Raw genomic sequence first — 15,765 nt, forward strand, 5'->3', positions numbered from 1 at the left:
GACCTGTACATATTTCAGTTGTGGCTTTATTTCCATCACAGCCAGGAATTAAATAAATACATAAAACTTGGTTAACAAGGTGGTAACAATGTCAGTAAAGGAAAAACAGAATATATTAAACAGAATATCATCAAATAATTTGAAACCAAACTCGAATTTCTTTTTAAAGTTGTGCAAAAGTATTACTGACATCACCGTCATGCATACTTTCATTTACTGGAAGGAATAAGACGAGTCAAACCTGTTTTTATCACGGAATGTTTGTTTACTTCTTATTGACCAGAAATACACAGGATGTAAAGAGTATATAAAAGCTAAGCCACATCTCTTTCACAACATCTCATTCGCTTCAGCCATGGAGTTGTCAGTGATCTTGCTCAGCTTTATCGCCTTGATGAGTGTGGAGGGTAAGTTTGATCATGAGTCTATGCCTAGTCAAATGTTAATGTGAGTGAAGATTCACTCACAGATCATTCTCTTAATCACTATTTTGTTTTCCAAGAATATCAAAACATCCTTAAGGGAATATGCATTTACTTGAAAAGTTATTATCAGCATTTCATGTCTTTCTTCCTTTCTGCTCTTTTCTTTGCAGGCTCAAATGCACAGACATACGGTAAGAGCAGCACAAGATAAATCATACACAAGTTATATTGTGCTAATAGGACTGCATGATTTTGAGGAAAATTTAAATTTAAATTTTATGATTAAAAATTGTGAGTATGCTTTAAAAATAAATAAAAGTTTGCTGTGCTTGTTAGTAGGGCTGCAAGGTTTGGCCAGAATCATTTAATAATTATAATATTTTATCCGTTTTTTTCTTGTTATTCTTCTTCTTTTTCTTCTTCTCCTCTTGAGTCTATTCAGGGTTGCCAACTTTTAAGTTCAGGTTGGAGTGAGATAAATCCTCACATAGACCCATAATAAAAATAATAATACTTAATTTGTACCTTTGCTCTTCCTACTTGTATAACAACTTAACAAGTAGGAAATATACATAAATTGTTATCAGTTTGCACTGCATAAGTTATGAATTATATATAGATAAATCCTTTTTAATGAGGCTGAAGTTATTTAGTCAAGAGCAGAGCATATTTAGTGAGCAATTACTTTTGTTCTTTACATTGTCATTATAAGTGATTACTGTCACTTTAAAAGATCTTCCGCTATCGCACACGGTCGCACATGATGCGGATGTGAGATGCTGCAGTTACAAATCTTACAAAACGCGTGACTGTCCCCCACCTGCTCCTCTTCAGAGAAATTAAATTCGCTGTCCCATTGATGGGTTGCCAATTTTTAAAGCTACACTGTAACATTTTTAGTTTATTCTTAGCTAAAAACACTTAGTTCTTTCAAAAATATCAAATGTGAAGAGGGGGATTGCCATGTTCTTGGACTAAATCTGCTACCGTAGGAGTTAAAACGAAATCGGAATTGAGAGGAACAGAATATTCACTTGATGGTCATATACCTTTTCAACCGCTAGATGGGGGAAAATATCACACAGTGTAGCTTTAATAAATGGGTTTGTTCTTCATGAGTCATACATTAAAGGGGTGATGAATTGAGGAATCAACTTTTCCTTGAGCTTTTGATATATAAAAGGTTATGGTAATATAAGAATATCCTGTATGTTTCAGAGCTGAAAACTTCCTTGTTAGTCAATGAAAAGCTTTTATAGACACCAGGCTCAGCAAACGGTCCTGTGCTTTTACTGACGTCAGTGTGCGACGAAACAGCGCCTCTACAGAATCTACAGTGCGTCTAATCCAGTAGCCCCACCCACCGACTCATGGAGGGCTCATGCTAGCTGGTCAACAACAATAAACATGCTGAGGAAGATTAAGATATTGCACTATTCCTGGTTGTGGAAGAACACATTCGCTGCATAAGCTTCCTTCTGATAGTAATATTAGGAATGAGTGGTTGAACTTTATATTTAATGAAGCTCCAGCTCACATGGGGAAGACATGTTCACTTCAGTTCACTGCGGGATCATTTGTAAACAAATCTCCGGTCGATGCTGGATTTGGTTCAGACAGGAATAGTCCAGTACACATGTGAGTAAAACATCTTTTATATGTAATAGTACTACACTGTTATAGATCGTTTTGCTTATGTGTACGTGTCTAACATAGCTTTAGCACGCTGGACTCAGACACGTATGGGCCAGGGCTCGCAAAGCCCGGCAGGCAGATGAATCTCTTAGTATTCTGTTCTTGTTCTGCTATTCTCTCTCAGTCTCTCTCGAGTTGACATCTGAAGGGCAGCGCGCACGCCGAACGTGTATGTGTGCGCGCGGTTCCTGCTTTTATTGTCTAATCTTGCGGGCTATGTGTAATATAAAAATAATAGTCCAATCAATCGTGGGTCGATGAGAAATAAAACATTGTGTTTGTTTGATAAAGAAGTTGATCGAGATAATAATTCTGGTTGCTTCTCCCTTATTCTCTCCTCTCCCTGAACAGACAGGGGAGCTTAAGCTCATTAAATATGCAAATCTTATCCAATCCTAGCGGTGGGTGTTTACTTCCAAGTCTCCAGTGCGTCATGCCCATCAAAACCCAGCGTTCTGGAGAGAGCTTCAAAACCACTGTACAAAATAGCATTACTCATTTTTGAATGTAAAAACACACAAACGTCATTAGTTGACTTCAGACAACAGTATAAAAAAGCCAGTTCATGATACCTTTAAATCATGATTATCTCTGCATTAGTTAAGCATGAATTATACATGCATATTAGTGTACCCGTATTGTAAAGTGTTAACATCTGTTCTGATCCCAAATCGCAATGAACCAACAAATAAAGGATTCTCCAGCCTGTGACAGCGTGCTAAGGTGTGTTCTGTTAGACACGTACACATAATCAATACGATCTGTAAAAATTCAATACTATCACATATAAAAAAAAACATGTTTTACTCACATAAGTGTGTTGCACCATTCGTGTCGGATCCAATATAGAAGGCACAGCATTGTGTTTTAATCTCAATGTATCCGCAAATCTACCATCGACCTGTGTGTTGTTTACAAATGTTTATCTGCCTATATTCGGCATGTTTATTGCTCGTTTAGGGTGCTCTCGTTTTCTGGGCCTGGTGTCTATAAAAGCTTTTCTTTGACTAACAAGGAAGTTTTCAGCTCCAAAACTTCGAATATTCTTATATTACCATGACCTTTTATTCATCAAAGGCTCGAGGGAAAGTTGATTTCTCAATTCATCACCTCTTTAACAAAGAACCGTGAATGGGTGGTCTTCCTAGACCTCCTGAAGTCTACTATGATCTCTTTGTTTTCTTTTGGTATTCAAGAACAAATTATGGTCAGCACACAAGTGAATTAGATGTTTAACCTCTTCTCTGCAGGCTGTTTCTTCATTTTCTGAGATGAGGCCAACAATCAGTGAAAGGGTAGAGTTAGGGTCAGGTGTGGTGGTGTGGGTCAGTTTAAGGGTAAAGTTAGGAACAGGTGTGGTGGTGTGGGTCAGTTTAAGGGTAAAGTTAGGGTCAGGTGTGGTGGTGTGGGTCAGTTTAAGGGTAGAGTTAGGGACAGGTGTGGTGGTGTAGGTCAGCTTAAGGGTAAAGTTAGGGACAGGTGTGGTGGTGTTGGTCAGTTTAAGGGTAGAGTTAGGGACAGGTGTGGGTCAGTTTATGGGTAGAGTTAGGGACAGGTGTGGGTCAGTTTAAGGGTAGAGTTAGGGACAGGTGTGGTGGTGTAGGTCAGTTTAAGGGTAAAGTTAGGGACAGGTGTGGTGGTGTTGGTCAGTTTAAGGGTAAAGTTAGGGACAGGTGTGGTGGTGTAGGTCAGCTTAAGGGTAAAGTTAGGGACAGGTGTGGTGGTGTTGGTCAGTTTAAGGGTAAAGTTAGGGACAGGTGTGGTGGTGTGGGTCAGTTTAAGGGTAGAGTTAGGGACAGGTGTGGTGGTGTAGGTCAGTTTAAGGGTAGACTTAGGGACAGGTGTGGTGGTGTGGGTCAGTTAAAGGGTAGAGTTAGGGACAGGTGTGGTGGTGTGGGTCAGTTAAAGGGTAAAGTTAGGGTCAGGTGTGGTGGCTAGGGTCAGTTTAAGGGTAGAGTTAGGGACAGGTGTGGTGGTGTGGGTCAGTTTAAGGGTAGAGTTAGGGACAGGTGTGGTGGTGTGGGTCAGTTTAAGGGTAAAGTTAGGGACAGGTGTGGTGGCTAGGGTCAGTTTAAGGGTAGAGTTAGGGACAGGTGTGGTGGTGTAGGTCAGTTTAAGGGTAGAGTTAGGGACAGGTGTGGTGGTGTGGGTCAGTTTAAGGGAAAAGTAAGGGACAGGTGTGGTGGTGTGGGTCAGTTTAAGGGTAAAGTTAGGGACAGGTGTGGTGGTGTGGGTCAGTTTAATGGTAGAGTTAGGGACAGGTGTGGTGGTGTAGGTCAGTTTAAGGGTAAAGTTAGGGACAGGTGTGGTGGTGTGGGTCAGTTTAAGGGTAAAGTTAGGGACAGGTGAGGTGGTGTGGGTCAGTTTAAGGGTAAAGTTAGGGCCAGGTGTGGTGGTGTGGGTCAGTTTAAGGGTAAAGTTAGGGACAGGTGTGGTGGTGTGGGTCAGTTTAATGGTAGAGTTAGGGACAGGTGTGGTGGTGTAGGTCAGTTTAAGGGTAAAGTTAGGGACAGGTGTGGTGGTGTGGGTCAGTTTAAGGGTAAAGTTAGGGACAGGTGAGGTGGTGTGGGTCAGTTTAAGGGTAGACTTAGGGACAGGTGTGCATAAATGACTGCATCATTTTACTGTATAATAAAATAGTTTTTAAATAAATTACGTTAAGTATTAATTTTATTTAATTTTACATTACACCTGTAGAATAAATACACCATGGCTGTCTTAATTTTTATTTTGACGGCAAGCAGGGAGTCCTTCTCTTTTGTCAATAAGTGCTTCTCAACTGGAACATGATAATGAGCTGTTGGGTTTCACTATGAAACAATCTGTTCACATATTTAAACAGCAGTCTTATCACCATTTCGACTATACGATTAGTCGTGCAGATTTGTGACATATCATTTATTGTCTGCAGATTGTGGTGTAGCTCCCCTAAACACACGTATAGTGGGTGGCACAGATGCTCCTGCAGGTACATGGCCCTGGCAGGTCAGTATACATTACAATGGCAATCACATCTGCGGAGGAACCCTGATCCACAACCAGTGGGTGGTGACGGCTGCTCACTGCATCATTTCGTAAGGGCCACTTTATGATTTTTGAATCTTTTGCAACTTAACTTTTAAACTTTGTTTCCATAAGCAAATTTACTGGAACTTCTTTTTCTAACTCTCTTTTACAACAGTACTGACATCAACAGATGGAAGTTGTACTTAGGAAGAGAAACCCAGAGCATGTGGCCTCCCAACACAAATGAAGTGCAAGTCAGTATTCAATCCATCATCAAACATCCAAAGTACAACGACTCCCTTTTTAATAATGACATCTCCCTGATGAAACTGAGTCAACCTGTGAACTTCACTCCATACATTCGTCCGATCTGCCTGGCATCTAAAGAAAGTGTCTTCCATGATGCCACAACCTGCTGGGCTTCGGGTTGGGGAAACATTGGCAAAGACCGTAAGTGCCCTAAAACTAGTAATTCACAATTTAAAAAGATATGTATTTGATGCAGTGTTAGTTGTCAACTATATACTTTATTTATATTTTTTTTAGCTTGTAAATTATTGTAATCATTGCTGGAAATGGTTGAGATTAACTGGGAGAGATTGTTATTCTTTTTTAAAAAATAGTTTTTCAAATGTATTTAAATATAAAATCTTCTACAATCTATAATAACATTAAACATATTTCATATTTCCTCGCCGGTTTCACAGACGAGGCTTAAGATAGTGCCAGACTAAAATGCATGTTTGAGCTGTTTTAACGGAAAGCAACTAATGCTGACACATCTTAAAATATGTCAATGCAATTGTTTGGTATGTAAAAGCTGCTTAAATGTCCTAATTGAACTAAAGCCTAATCTCTTAGACCTGTATGTGAATCCAGGCCATATGCATCAGAATCTGCATATGTATGCAGAATTTAACAGGTCACAGAAACTTTTAAAAAACATTTTTCTTCAGGTTAAAGTAGAAAATTAATGACTGTAACGAAACTGCTCTGAGACAGAAGGGTTGGAAATCCAAAAGCAGTATTGAAGGGTAATCCAAAGTCGTAGTCCTTAAAACAGGCAAAAGGTCATACACAGGTAGGCAGTTCAATCAGGCAAACAAAACAAGAGACAGAGGCAAAAGGGTAATCCACAGAGAAGGCATGAAATCAAAGACCAAGATACATGAAAACAGGGAAACGCTCAGAAATGCGGTTGTGACACCAAACAAGACTTCGCAATGAATGACCGAGATAACCAGGCTTATATAGGCAGAGGTAATGAGGTGATGAGACACAGGTGTGAACATTGAGTGCTAATGAGTGCGAGGAAAGGATTATGGGTAATGTAGTTTGTGATGGAGTGACAGTCCGGGGTGGAGTGCCCTCTGGTGGTGATCACGGGCACTCACACTGGTGAATTGTGACAATGACATTGTACTTACAATTATTAGTTTTAAGGAAAAGGGAAGTTATTGGTGAGGATGTTACCATATAGACATTTTTTTTTTTTTTAACATGTTGATACCTAAACATGTAGATGTTTTCTAAAATAAGAATCCTCAAAAATAATCTCAACTGCTGATTATATATTTTTAAAAGAAGAAGACGAGTCTTTCTTTTGGTTTTTAGACTGAGATCAAAATTCTCCCACAATTCTGAATAGACAACTAAACAAATAAAATGTAATTTACTAGAGGTTCTGACACAATGTTAATAGCTCCAGTCTATTAAAAAAAATATTAAATTAATTTGAATGAATTTTTAAAATCCTTTTGAATGAATGATTCAATGACTTGCTCATAAAGACTGTTTGTTTCATTACTGGAGGAATCAGTGACTTTGAACGCATCTCTTCAGTGAACGATTCAGTGAATTTTTAATAACATGCATGTTCGTTTGACTTGTGAGAACCAATGAGGTTCATTCTCATGTTACGCAGCACATTTGATCTTCCGGCAAGAACAAATGAGGTTCAGTCTCGTATTACGCAAGACGGTTTTTGAGCTACAGCAATTATTAATTATTGTGTTACGTAGTACCTTTGAGCTTTAGCAAGAACCAATGAAGTTTATCCTCACATGTTAAGCATGTTCAGTTGAGCTTTTGTTTTTGTTCACTGATCAATGTTTATATGTGAATAAAAGCCTAAATTCAATCTGTTCATCATATAAAGTGATTGAGTCTCTTCAGAAAATTGGGACAAAACCACTCAATTCATATGGATTCATTTTACAACCTATCTATGAATTTTTGAAGCTTCAAAGTGTCAGTTGCGTAGCTTTCAATGGAGAGTACAGAAATATCTTATATCTAATCAATAAGATCTTAATTTGTGTTCAGAAGATAAATACAAGTCTTAGCCTACAGGTGTGGAGTGACATCAGGGTAATTACCCTGCAGGGCATTTCATGACAGAATTTTTGGGTGAACAATCCATTTAATGTTTTAGTGTGGTGGTGGAACAAATTTCCCATTAATGGTGTTTCTGTATTTTGGTCTTAGCTGGATTAAGCTGGTCAAACTGGTCTCCCAGCGGGCGTTCAGCTGGTTTTAGTTAGTTAGCTAATTCAAGGCTGCCAACCAGTTTAGGCTGGATATGCTGTATTTTTTTTTTTTTTAAAGAAGGATAAACATGTCATTAACACACACACACTGTCTCTGTGTATTACAGAGGCTTTGTCCTATCCTCAGACTCTGCAGCAGGTGGAAATCCCAGTTGTGGGCAGCTCAAAATGTAGCTGCCAGTATAAGTCAGTACGTGATATTCAAATCACACCACAGATGATTTGTGCAGGGAGAGCGAAAAAAGGAACCTGTCAGGTGAGTTAAACTAAAAAGGAAAAATCTGTCATTACATTTGCTAAGAATATTCTGCACTCTTTTTTTATATATTAATATAATTTTTTACAGTATATTGTAAATGAGGACTGAGGCTGTCAAGCTTGAAAATAAGACATAGCACCATAAAGTATCTTGAAAGTAGCCCATTTGACACTAATTACAAATTGTAAAGTTGTGTTTTAAATTACAAGTCTTCCGTAGCAATATAATAGTCTCTCTGTTTTAGGTTGGCATGAAACAGAAGTTACGATAGACTTTTCATCCATATTGTAACATATTGCTAAAAGTTTTGCGACCCATTGTTAATCCGTAGGGTTTAATATTAAGTTGGCCCACCCTTTGCAGCTATAACAGCTTCGATTCTTCTGGGAAGACTTTCCACAAGGTTTAAGAGTGTGTTAATGGAAGTTTTCGACCATTCTTCTAGAAGCATATTTGTAATATTTGTCAGGCACTGATGTTGGACAAGAAGGCCTGGCTCTCAGTCTCCGCTCTAATTCATCCTAAAGGTGTTCTATCAGGTTGAGGTCAGGACTCTGTACAGGCCAGTCAAGTTCCTTTACTGGAAATAAGGGGCCAAGCCAAACCTCTGAATAATGCTGCGTTCACGCCGCACGCGAATGACGCAATTCGCGCGAGTGATTTACATGTTAAGTCAATGCAGAGACGGGAATAGGCATTCTGCGGCGCGATTCGCGCTAATGAGGCGGTGTGAGTAGCGAGATTCGCACGAATGACGCGGCAAGGATCACGCGAATTGAGCGTTTTAAAACACGCAAATCGCTCAAGTTGAAAAATTTGAACTTTGGCGGATATTCGCGCCGCGTTAACCAGTGAGGAGCCTGCTTACTGCTGTCACGTGTTGAAGTGGCGGATGGGAAACCCATAGGGGAAACCCCGAGGCCAGAGTAATTTAAAAATACTACTGTATTGTGTCACAAAATGTAGTTTTAATAGTTTTTCAGGCGAGAATGTAGTTGTTTATAGCTCAAATATGTGATTTATTTATAAAGAGAGCTCCTATTTGAAAATTGGATCGGGTGTTTTCGGAGGTGTGAGACCCAGGCGATCACCGGAGCTCAGCGCTCATCAACCCCGGTGAGAGCAGCCTTAACTCGGCTAGTCCTTCTACCAACTGCCGTTGCCTGGCAGAACCCCCATCCCATGACGCGAATTCGCGTCTGTTGTGTAGTGATTGTCACACGCGAATGAAGCAAATTCTTGAACTGATCAGAATGCTATACAAAGTTTAGAGGTCTGTAGATATTGACTATACAGAAATTTGGTAACTTCTGCGCACTGTGACCCTCAGCATGTGCTGACCCCGCTCTGTGATTTTATGTGGCCTATCACTTCGTGGCTGAATTGCTGTTTTTCCCAATTGCTTTCACATTGTTATAATAACACTAAAAGTTGACCATGGAATATTTAGTAATGAGGAAATTTCACTAATGGACTTATTGCACAGGTGGCAACCTATCACGGTACCACGCTTGAGTTCACTGAGCTCCTGAGAGCAACTCATTTATTCACAAATGTTTGTAAAAGCATCTACATGCCTAGGTGATTAATTTTATACACTTGCGGCCATATAAGGAATTGGAATGCATTCTTTTTTTTGCCCCAAACCAGTTCAGCAGAAATCCTGCCCTGCAACCAGTTTCATTTGCTGAGGTTACAGTGACTGGTTTAGAGTTCAGGGTTGGGTGTAGACAATCGTTATTGTGATTGACATGGCCAATGAAATGTTTAGAATCGGCTCCATGGTGGGAGCTGGCATTGGTTTGAGGGAAAAATCGTGCAATTGGAACACCTGAATTCAATGATTTGGAGGGTTGTCTCAATAATTTGGCAATATAGTTCTTCTTAATATAGCGACTTCTTAAATATAAAAGGGCAGGACTTGATTTTGTCTATGGGGAATTGATTGGAAGATTAACTGTTTGTGTTTTGCTTAACTGTTTGGGTCGAAATCATATGAGTGACAGGTTGTCAGAGAAGTAAATTATTTTGATTAAATATTATGAGGCACATGAATGATAAAAAAAGAGGCCAACGGATAAATAATTAATAATAAATACTGCAATATTTAGTAAAAAAGATTGATTTCATGGTGATTTTAAACAACCCTGTTGCTACATTTGCACTGGTCTTGATTCTCTATCTGCTCTCTGCTTCCCTCTGCAGGGAGATTCTGGAGGTCCATTACAGTGCAAACAGGGTTCTGTGTGGGTCCAGTCTGGGATCACCAGTTTTGGGACGAGTCTTGGCTGTGCCATAGAAGGTTTCTCAGAGGTGTTTTCACGTGTCTCTGAGTTCAACACTTGGGTCACAGACAATGTGGAGGGAGCCACCATTGGCTTTGTGACATTTAAATCCAACGGCACGGACGGCAGCTTTAAATGCTCAGCCACACTTCACTTCTCCCTCTACTCTAGTTTTATCATTCTCTTCACTGCACTCATCTCAAATTACCTCACACTCACTGTCACTTAAAACTGACACACACACACATGCAACTCTGAGCTAACAGGCTAAGATGAAAAAAATAGGGTGACAGAAAAAAATACACAGTGAGAATTTGAATGACTTGAAAAAGGACATCAAACGCTAATTTCCGTTTATCGACAGAAGCTAGCCTTCGGTGGTAGATGCTGTAATGTAAAAACCAACCTTCTCCTCTGACAGCTGTTCAAATGTAACTGTGTATTGTGATTAAATAATTTGTTTTGGAAAGCAACATATGAATTGCAAATATTTTATTAATGTAGATGCAACAATGACCAGTTTTGGAGGGCACTTAACAACAAGACTTATAAATGATGAGTCACATGACATTCAGAGCTCAGGTGTTTGGCTCAGAATGTGTAAAATTGACAGCACAGGTTTAAAAAATACTGCTTCTCGTTGCTATAATACAGTTCATTTGTCACAGTTATTCTCAGATTTGGTTTTATTTTCTCTCAGTTTCCCTCCCCTTTTACCTGTTTTCCTTTGTTGTAGTTTCCCACCAGTTTTTAGTTGCTGTGGACATTCATGCTATAATACACCTGATCGCGTGGTTTAGTCATACTTAAGTTCCTCTTGCATTCAGTAATTGTCAGGTATTGTTTCTTTCACAGTAATTTAGCATTTATTAATTATTAATAATTAAGGCTAAATGCATGTGTATGTATTTTGAATCATTAGACATTTTCATGGGCAGGTTTATAATCATTAAATTAGGTAAGCAGCTCACATATTGAACATAACTGAATAGTTAAAAAAATACTTTTAATATATAAATTAATACAAGTTGCAACTTTCAAAGTTGCTAAAATGTATGATACAGAGTGCACAAACTTGTGAAGACAACCAAACACTGTGTTGGTAGGTTAGTTCTTCATTCTTTTGTCAAATAAAGAAAATATATAGTGAAAAAGAAAACAGCAAATTCAAAACTGTAAGGGTTTCAGCCACAAAAATATGAAATGGGTGGGGCCTGGAGGAATTTTGTTTGGTCAGTTACATAATACTTATTTACTTTGACATCAGTGTCAAATGACCATGGAAAAAGGAATAACAGTGAGTAGGGTCACAGAAATGATTCATCACACTGTAGCCTAAGCTCCAGTGTCTCCTTTGGAAATATATTTACCGACGGCTGCTGCGCTGTTGTTCTGTAGAGGAAATCAACACATGAGTTTAGTAAAATGCAGGAACAGTGTCAGTGTTGGATGTCAGAAATGTTTGCAAATAATGCCACTTTTCATTTCTGAAAGCAAAAAATCTGTGTGGCTCAACTAAATAGCCAATCTAAACATGTTTAAGAGAGGGCAACAGTCGGGTTCTGGAAGTAAATTCCCATTCATTTTTTCAATAGGGGATTTGTTTTTTAACAATTATAAACATTTAAAGTGCCCCAATTATGCTATTTTAAAGGCTCCAAATTTTGGAGGCTATTTTAAAGGCTCTGACCAAATTAATTTAAACACTCGACATCATAATTACGACTTTCCAACTTCTAAATACAAACTTCCCAGGAGGACTTAAATGCACCAATACACCTCAACATGCCCTCTGACCTAGAATAGTGAACTTGTCAGACACTCTCTGCCATAATCTTGTTTTTCCCCTTATAGGAGATGTGGCATTTGAAGACTGCGCCTTTGTGAATGGACAGGTTGGGTATAAATGTGACAGAGGAGAACAGCTGTTTGTTTAAGCTGGAGGTGGAGCGCGCTGGCATCTGAGTGTGTAGTTTGTAATATCCTGAGGCAGCAGAAGAGGGCAGCAGAGGGCCTTTCTCTGACACCACAGACACATGAGAGTTGCGAGGAGTGTAGGATGCTGAGTGAAAAGAATATATTTTCTGTGTGTGTGTGTGTGTGTGTGTGTGTGTGTGTGTGTGAGTGAGTGAGTGAGTGAGTGAGTGAGTGAGTGAGTGAGAGAGAGAGAGAGAGAGAGAGAGAGAGAGAGAGAGAGAGAGAGAGAGAGAGAGAGAGAGAGAGAGAGAGAGAGAGAGAGAGAGAGAGAGGGCTTAAATGGATTTATTTACAAGAATAAGTTAAAAAATAATCTTACACTGTTTTTTCATAAAATAGAAAAAATAAAAAGTCAAAAATAAGATACAATTAGATATACAATTGCAAAACTTTATCCCAATCAATTTCACAAATACACTGGTTTACAGCTCATTAAACATCTCCACATCATTGGCCAGCTTGTGATATGTGAACTTAATTCTAATTCGAGATTTTAAAAGCCATTTTAAAATGGACACAACATCAGCTGACTCAACTCGATTTAAAAAATCTTTTCTTGATAGCCATATAGCCAGTTTAGCTATTCCAAAAATAAAATTAACTAGCACATGTGCTTCCCTCCTACTTCTACTATATTTTGGTCCATAAATAAACAATTATGGAGTAAACATTTCTCCTAATTTATGAGACCACTCTTCTAAAATACAAAACATTGGTTGAAGCCTTTTACTTCTTGAAATCAAATGAAAAACAGTTTCTGGATCGCCACAGAAAGGACAGCCCTCCCCAACCTGTGGATCAAGGTGTGCTCTGTGTCTGTTCATAGCTATAGTCGTGTGTACAATTCTCCAATGCAGCTCTCCAGACCTCTTCTCAATAGGTGGTTTGTACAGGGACCTCCAACTGCCTTTACGGGAGGTCCCTGGACTAAAAACAACCTTCTTTATCTTGCCACATTCCATTGCCCACATGGCTTTTCTAAGAGTGTCCGATTTAAGAACATCCAGAGCAGAACTAAAGAAAAGTGGCTCTTCATTCAGCCACAAATTCTGAGGGTCACTTTTATCCCGTGAGAACTTAAAAAGTGTAAATTATTTGAAGAGTGATCTGTAAAACAGACTTAGTCCAGACAAATCCAGTTTGTTAAGATTCATCAGAAACGTATGATGGTCTTGTCCTATGTTTCCTACTCTTCTCAGGAGAGCACACTTCAACCCAGCTCACATCTACGTCATAGCGCAGTCTCTGCGCTGTCTGGATCCTAAAAGCCTTTAGTCCAGATTTGATATCAAACAGCCCCTGGCCTCCTTCTTGTCTAGATAAGTATAGCACAGCAGCCTTCAGCCAATGCTGCCACGACCAGAAGAAGTCTCACTGAGCACAGTTTCCCCTGGGCCCACAGGAGGATCTGACAGGACAGTTTGTTTAACATACGAGACCTCAGACCCGCCTGATGGTTGATGTAGGAGACCACCGATGTGCTGTCTGTGCGGACCAGAGCATAGCAGCCCCTGAGATATGGCAGGAAGTGTTTCAGGGCCTAAAACACAGCCAACATTTCTAGACAATTTATATGCCATAAATGCTGGCCCTTCTGGCATAGGCCCTGGGCCGAGCGACCACTCATAGTCGCCCCCCAGCCCGTCAGGGAGGGACAGACCTTGGGCCAGAAACCAAGGGTCCTTCCACATAACCAAGGCGTGGAGACACTGCCGCGTGACCTTGATTATGCGAAAGGGGTTCTCCTCTGGGAAAATCCTTGGTCCTGAGCCACCAATGGTCTCATGTGCAACAGGCTGCAAGGAATCACGTTGTCAGCTGCTGCCATCAGACTTAACAGTCTTTGAAACTGGTTTACAGTAAATGACTGGTCTAGCTTCACCCCTTTGATTGATGAGAAAATCGACCCTATGCAAGGCTCTGATAGACGGGCCTGCATAGAGACCCAAATCACCTCCAAATATGTTATTCTCTGGACTGGCGAAAGCACGCTCTTCTTGGAGTTGAGCCATAGCCCCAACCTCCTCATGTGAACAAGAACAACATCTTGATGCTGAGCCGCCACACGAGCTGAATTAGCGAGAATCAACCAGTTGTCGATGTAATTGAGGATCCGAATCCCCTGCATATGCAAAGGGACTAAAGCCGCGTCCACACACTTCGTGAACGTGTGGGGTGAAAGAGCTAGACCAAAGGGAAGTACCCGATATTCTCTCCCGAAAGCGAACCTCAGGTACTTACAAGTACAGCAGATTTTTCAAATGCTGTCCACCCCAGAAAAAATCAATTAACTTTCTTTGTAGTTCTTTAACAACATTTTATGGGGGATCCAGAACATTCATTTTGTGCCATAATGTATGTGGCCAGATTATTTGTGACCAAAACTCTGCCCCTATACGATAGCTGAGGTAACACCCATGACCATCGAGACAACCGGTCACACATTTTCTCCACCGTACCCTCCTAGTTTTTCTGAATATACTGCTCTGTTCCTAAAAACACTCCCAACATCTTCAACATCTCTCTTCCCCATTTAACTCCCCCTGGAAGCACTGAAGAGGCCCTCCCCTGCCAATCTCCTAATAGATATCTTTTGCTCTTTTCCCAATTTACTTTAGCTGACGAAGCCTTTTCCACCACAGTGTTCTTTGTCCGGTCTTATTAATGCCTGTGTTGAGATTGTTTGCATGCCTATATTTGAGTTGACTTCACAACTCGCAAATATGAACTTCCAAGGAGAATGTAAATACACCAAAAGTAGACTAGGGGTGTCCAATCCATTCTTCTGGCTTATGTCTAGCCCTATATCAGCACATCGTAACAATCTTTTCCAGATCACTAGAAACTTTTGGGCAGGTGTTTTGTGAGATATACTCTGCAGGAAGGTGGTCCTCCAGGAGCAGGATTGGACACCCTTGACTCTTTCCTTTGAGTGCCCAGTTGAACAGGGATGGACAACTCTGGGTCTCGAGATTCACTTTTGTTCTGCAGAACTTTGCTTCAGCCTTGATAAAACACAACAGAATAAGCTAATTGAGGTATTCAGGAGTATTTGGGAAAGGCTACAGGCTGATCAGGGTTGGAGCTAAACTCTGCAGGAAAGTGGATTTCAAGGGCCAGAGCTGCAATTGAGCAAACACACTTTTTCGGAGGACTACTTCAGGCAAGATGATTCCTTGAGGTAATGACTAAACCATTGAAGGACCAGGTGATGTTTAAGAGAAACTTTTATGTCGAAGTTTATTTGTGCCAAGGTGTTCTTTTCTGTGTCCTGTTCCTGTGGAGTTTTGTAGTTCTTTATTAGACTTGGTAAACCCATCCTGATCTGTTGGCGATTTCATATCGCCCAGCAACTAAGTCTGGAAACCTGTGCATTCCTTTCTACTGCTGCTGTTACACCTTTGCGGGAACCAATCACAGACTGGCTTATCCACCTGTCACGCTATTGGTGGGTTTAACACAATGACAGAAATGATGGGTCTATAGCTGTGTCCCAAAGTGAAGGGTGCGCACTTCGAAGGCCATGCACTTCGAAGGCCAGGGCAGGCCATGCCTTCAAAGTGCACAAA

The 15,765-nt window shown here is 40.2% G+C and overlaps 1 protein-coding gene across 1 annotated transcript; it reads left to right on the forward strand.

Moving 5' to 3' along the window:
• Window positions 1–355: 355 nt before the first annotated feature.
• zgc:123217 (uncharacterized protein LOC641414 homolog) lies at window positions 356–10,630 on the forward strand. Its single transcript, XM_067429214.1, has 6 exons — window positions 356–407; window positions 596–616; window positions 5,032–5,194; window positions 5,302–5,576; window positions 7,783–7,931; window positions 10,140–10,630. Exons 1-6 carry the CDS (start codon window positions 356–358, stop codon window positions 10,446–10,448), a joined length of 969 nt encoding a protein of 322 aa, XP_067285315.1. The 3' UTR covers window positions 10,449–10,630.
• Window positions 10,631–15,765: the final 5,135 nt, after the last annotated feature.

This window comes from Pseudorasbora parva, chromosome 21, assembly GCF_024679245.1.
Source record: "Pseudorasbora parva isolate DD20220531a chromosome 21, ASM2467924v1, whole genome shotgun sequence".
Taxonomy (NCBI): Eukaryota; Metazoa; Chordata; class Actinopteri; order Cypriniformes; family Gobionidae; genus Pseudorasbora; species Pseudorasbora parva.

Excerpts from the sequence above, each read along its gene's own strand:
- zgc:123217 (XM_067429214.1), top strand. The coding sequence starts at position 356 with ATGGAGTTGTCAGTGATCTTGCTCAGCTTTATCGCCTTGATGAGTGTG. Across the intron at positions 5,195-5,301 it reads GCTGCTCACTGCATCATTTC|TACTGACATCAACAGATGGA; the intron begins GTAAGGGCCACT and ends CTTTTACAACAG. Across the intron at positions 5,577-7,782 it reads GGGAAACATTGGCAAAGACC|AGGCTTTGTCCTATCCTCAG; the intron begins GTAAGTGCCCTA and ends TGTGTATTACAG.